This window comes from Mytilus galloprovincialis, chromosome 5, assembly GCF_965363235.1.
Source record: "Mytilus galloprovincialis chromosome 5, xbMytGall1.hap1.1, whole genome shotgun sequence".
NCBI classification, from domain to species: Eukaryota; Metazoa; Mollusca; class Bivalvia; order Mytilida; family Mytilidae; genus Mytilus; species Mytilus galloprovincialis.
Genome location: NC_134842.1, coordinates 6,241,267 through 6,246,726, shown reverse-complemented (window position 1 = coordinate 6,246,726; position 5,460 = coordinate 6,241,267). Strand labels below are relative to the sequence as shown.

Genomic DNA, 5,460 nt, shown 5'->3' with positions numbered 1-5,460 from the left:
GCAGTGGCATCGACCCAGTGTTTGTAAATAAACTCATCATAGATACCAGGACTATTTTATATATATATATACGCCAGACGCGCGTTTCGTCTAGAAAAGACTCATCAGTGACGCTCGAATCCAAAAAAGTTAAAAAGGCAAAATAAAGTATGAAGTTGAAGAGCATTGAAGACCAAAAGTTCTAAAAGTGTTTGCCAAATGCATCTAAGGTAATCTATGCCTGAGGTTGAAAAGCATTAGTATTTCAAAAATTCAAAATTTTGTTAACAGTTAGATTCATCAGTAAAATAAATAAAAACGCAAAAATCAATATGCACAATTAACATAGACTTGAAAGGAAAATAAAATTTGTCTATAACAAGATAAATTCAAACTACTAGTACTGAAAACTTAATTTGACTATTTCAATTGCAGAATTAATAGAAGGATGATTTCGATATATTTTTGGTGTTTCATTGTATTGGGGACCTCTGGAACAGGAATGGTACATGCCAATGATTCGAACAAGCTTCAAAATGTTAAAGCTGTGATTGCTATAGCTGACAAAGTAATTGACTTTTACGACCAACACACTGAATGTGTAGGGGTATTGATGTGTATTTTTGCTGCAGTACCACACTCTAAACGCAATCAAATGTTGAGCAACCCGTTAGGTGTCCTTACAAAAATTGCAACTGACAACGGACAAGATCGTTACAGTTCGTTATATGCAGAAGCCAAGCAATTATTAGCTGAATATCCGAATATTGAACATGTTTTAAATGCAGCTAAAAAGGGATACTCCGTAAAAGATAGTGATGAATGTGAATCTATGTACTCTAAATGTCCATATGAGCCAAAGGAATTGCTGGACACTGTCAACGATTTGGGAGATGTTACCACACTATTGTCTAAGAATGTGTTTGGGAAAGTCATCGCAGATGCAATGGAATTTAACAGCACACAAGTTGGAAAGCCTCAAACAAATAATAGAGAAAAAAGATCATGTGACCACGAAGCAGTAAAGGATAGTTGCACTGCTCTTGGAGCTACTTGTGGAGTAGTGACTGCAGGATGTGCAATTTGTACCTTTTTTACATTTGGAGCATGTGCAGCGCTCTGTGGTGAAGCTGCAGTTGGGACGTGTGGAGCAGCCGTTGCTGGTTGTACTGTTGCTAGAGGTGTATGTAGATAAATGCAACAACATGTGAATCATCAGTAAGTCATCGAGATGTTTCTGATCTGCTTGATTTGAACGCTATATTAAAGATCAGAAAGCATGTTCTTTGTTTTTAGCATAATTCGGTCAATAAAACAAACTATTCTAATGATGACATGTTATACTTAAACGCTTTATAGTCTATGATAAATATCTGATGCAAATTAAATGTAAACTTTAAGCATCTGTACAGTGTATTGTTGTCTTTTTTGTTTGGAACAACTGTCTGAATAATATATTCTCAGAATATACTCCTTTGTTCGTGGCAAGAAAAGGTACATACATGTTTTAAAATGAATCATAAAAAAATAACACATTACAAATGAAAAGTAAAAAGATCCCGACGGCATACTTTATAAGTAAAATATAAAAGAAAAACAAACAAGAAACAAACCCTGCAAAACTAACAATGTAGACATTGAGAATCCCATTAAATCCGGGGTTGAACTCAGGTGATACGGAAAGTCAGGCAGTTCTTGCTTCTTATGATATTCACGATCAAATCAGGTAACAAGTCTTATTCCAAGGAGAAAAACGAGATAACAGTATAAAAAAGGGAGTAGGCTCTGTATCATCTGTGAACGGACACTCCGTAATGATCAAGCAGCTCTTCATGGCGACAATAATTATGATGAATGGCAGCTGGGTAGCCTTAAAGAAAGCAATGCAAACAATAATACTGTTTACACTCAAATTGAATCTTTATTGCACATATTGCTGTTTAACAACACAACTTTATATACAGCATTCCATCAAGTACCTCTGTTAAATTTACCAAAAAATATCAAAGGGGAATATCAGTAAAATCAACTATAAGTAGCATTAAGATCAATATCTGAACACACAAAAAGTAGAATAACAAAATATACCGAACTCTTAGTGTAATTCAAAACGGAAAGTCTTTAATAAAATGACAATACCAAAAGCTCAAACGTATCTTACTAACGGAAAACAACTGTCATATTTCTGACTTTGTACCGGGCAATTCCTTTATGTAGAAAAATGGTGGATTAAACCTAGTTTTGTAGCTAGCTATTACTCTCACTTATATGGCAGTCAAATTGAATTACATTATATTAACAACAATGTATAAGCAAACTAAACAGACATAATAGGTAAAAACGTCAAAAATTGGGGCACAGCTGTCAACATTGTAATATATAATTTTATCACTATAAAACAAATAACAGAATCAACAAAGACACACACAATGGTCTATAGACAATAAACATAAGCAAAAATTAAAGACAATTAAAGGTCTTTCCACCAGTTAATATCTATTTTGATATTAAAATATAAAAAATCAGTCTTAAATGTCAGTTCATATGGCTTTATGATGTATAGATATGAATTTAAAGGAAAGGTCAAAATCTAGAACGTCAAATTAACCTATGACCTTGACCTCAATTTCAAGGTCACAAACTGAGGATTTCAAATCAAAAGACCCTAGTCTCTAATATGTATGGTTAATAAGTTATATCACTTTAAACATAATTTAAGATATGATAGGGGCTAAAACTCCCATTCATTGTTTACGCACCCTTTCAACTAAAATTATTCAGTTACCACATGTCGCAACTAACAATTTATACAAAATAATTTGTCGATATCTTATAAGGTTAATGAAAATGAGTGAAAATAAGACAAATTCAAAAATTAGAATATGACCTTGACCTTTGACCTTGACCTAATTTTCATTTTTTTGGACCAAGGACCTCAAATCAAAAGATCCTAGGTCTCTATCACTTATGGTGTTCCAGTTTAAAATACATTTCAAAATTTCAAATACAAAAAGGGAAATAACTCTCATATGGAGCGTTCATATTGCTTCGGTCGAAATTGGACAAATCATGCGAAGGATATACGAGCAATTTTATAAAATAAATTTGTTGTAATTTTTTACGGTTGCGAAGGAGTTGTGGACACAAGGAAAACAGTGTTTGGGGAGATAACTCCTACAAAGAAAAGCATTCGGTTACGCAGGGTAAATTTCAAAAGTGCATAAACTGTTCGATATCATATATCAAATATCTAAACGCCATATTGCGAAACAAATGTTTATCGCAAGAACAAAATTTTCATTATTCTACCTTTTATGTGTTGATATATCTATCTTAATGTTAGTTATAGTTAATTTTGCTGAATATTCCCTCTTGATATTAAGTGGTAAATTTTTGAAGGGATACTTTATGAAATGCTGTACACCAAGTTTTGTTGTCAAACAGCAGTATGTGCAGTAAAAAATCAATTTGAGTGTAAAAAAAAGTAGAATTGTTTGCTTTCTTCAAGGCTATGTTGCTGCCATTCATCATAATTATTGTCGCCATGGGAGCGGCGTGATCATTAAAAGTGTCCGTTCACAAATGATACTAGAGCTACTATCTTTGTTATACTTTTACCCCATTTCTCTTTCTGATATATAATTTTTACCTGATTTGACCATGAACAATAAAATGTTAGTATCTAAAGAAGCAAGAACTGCCTACCTTTCCGGATCACCTGAGTTCAACCCCGGTTTTAATCTGATTATTATTATCTACATTTTTAGATTACAGTGTTTGGTTCTTGTTGGTATTTGTCTCTCTCTTATATTTTCGCAAAGATGTTGTCTTATTTAATTTACTTTAATTGCCGAGTTTGCCCTTTGTATCTTTTTACTTTTCATTTACAGTGTCTTATTTTTTTTTTTTGGATTAATTTATTTTTGGTTTCATGATTTATCACCTAGCAACAATACCACGTTCGTACTGCAAAACTAAAGGCATTCATGTAACTTTTCTTGTAATGAACAAAGGAGTATATTATTCAGATAGTCGTTTCAACCAAAAACACGACAATAAAATAAATCCTTCAAGCTAACATTTAATAAGTTCTGGCGTCAGATAATTATCATAGATTATAAAGCGTTTAAGTAGAAAATGTAATCATCACAATGCTAATTTACTTTTAATACTTGTTTTATTCATCGAATAATACTAAAAATTGAACATGCATTCTGATCTTTAATGTAGAGTTAAAATTGCACAGACAAGGAACATCACGAATACGTAGATAATATTTTTCATTCATCTCGGTGACTCACTAATGTTTCTCTATTACGTACATGCAGTGCAACCAGCAAAGGCTGATTCACACACACCAACGGTTGGTTCAGCACAGCCAAATAGACATAATCCAAATGTAAAAAGGCCACAAATCGCACATCCTGCAGACGATAAACCACACGTAACTGCAAGTGTAGAGCAACTGTCTTTCAGTGCTTTGTTGTCACACGATCTCTTTTGTCTATCATTTGTTCCAACCTGTGTGTTGTTAAGTTCAATTGCATCTGCGATGACTTTCCCAAACATATTCTTGGACAATAGTGTGGTAATATCCCCCAAATCGTTGACAGTTTCCAGCAAGTCTCTTGGCTCATATGGGCATTTGGAGTACATTGATTCACAGACATCACTATCTTTCGCGGAGTGTCCATTTGTAGCTCCATTTAAAACATGTCCAATATTCGGATAGTCAGCTAATAATTTCCTGGCTTCTGCATATAACAAGCTGTCATCGTCTTGTCCGTTGTCAGTTGCAATTTTGGTTAGTAGACCTAAAGGGTTGTTCAACCTTTGATTCCATTTAGATTCTGGTAATGCAGCAAGTAAACACATCATTTCCCCTACACATTCAGTAGTATGATCGTGAAATTCAATTAATTTGTCTGCAATAGCAATAATAGTTTTTGCATTTTGAAGCTTGTTTGAATCATTGTCGTTTACCAATGCTGTTCCAGAGGTCCCCAATACAATGACTAACCAACAATATACGGCAATCATCTCTTAAGTTATAAATCTGTGTATAATTATTTTTGCGTTTTTGTTTAGTTGCTGGTGAATCAGAAAAATGGTTAATACAATGTAATCTTATTTGTACGGAATTTTGAAAACGGTAGTCGGACATTTATAGGTATCCAAAACGAATTGTAATTTGCAATAAGCATTAGAATAATTATTTGGTGAATATCAGGTAGGATTGTCAATCCTGATATGGAAATAAGCTTTACAAAATATCTTACATGGTTTATTTCTGTTGTAAACTCTTGTTTCTATCTACTTTCAATTATATCAATATAAAATTGTTTTCTACAAGTTTTTCATTAGAAGAAAATAAAGGCAACAGTAGTATACGGCTGTTCAACAGTCATAAATCGATTAAACAAAAACAAATCCGGTTCAGAAACCAAAACCGAAGGAAACACATCAACTGTAACAGGAAAA

At 33.2% G+C, this 5,460-nt stretch overlaps 2 protein-coding genes across 2 annotated transcripts; one reads left to right on the top strand and one right to left on the bottom strand.

Moving 5' to 3' along the window:
• The first annotated feature begins 427 nt into the window (after positions 1–427).
• LOC143076970 (mytilin-1-like) lies at positions 428–1,174 on the top strand. The gene has a single exon (XM_076252865.1). The coding sequence runs from the start codon at positions 428–430 to the stop codon at positions 1,172–1,174; it is 747 nt and encodes a 248-aa protein (XP_076108980.1).
• Positions 1,175–4,293: 3,119 nt separating this feature from the next.
• Positions 4,294–5,044, bottom strand: LOC143076968 (mytilin-1-like). Its single transcript, XM_076252864.1, has one exon. The coding sequence runs from the start codon at positions 5,017–5,019 to the stop codon at positions 4,294–4,296; it is 726 nt and encodes a 241-aa protein (XP_076108979.1). The 5' UTR covers positions 5,020–5,044.
• Positions 5,045–5,460: the final 416 nt, after the last annotated feature.

Bases quoted from the DNA above. Each gene is read 5' to 3' on its own strand.
- LOC143076970 (XM_076252865.1), top strand. From the start codon at position 428: ATGATTTCGATATATTTTTGGTGTTTCATTGTATTGGGGACCTCTGGA.
- LOC143076968 (XM_076252864.1), bottom strand. From the start codon at position 5,019: ATGATTGCCGTATATTGTTGGTTAGTCATTGTATTGGGGACCTCTGGA.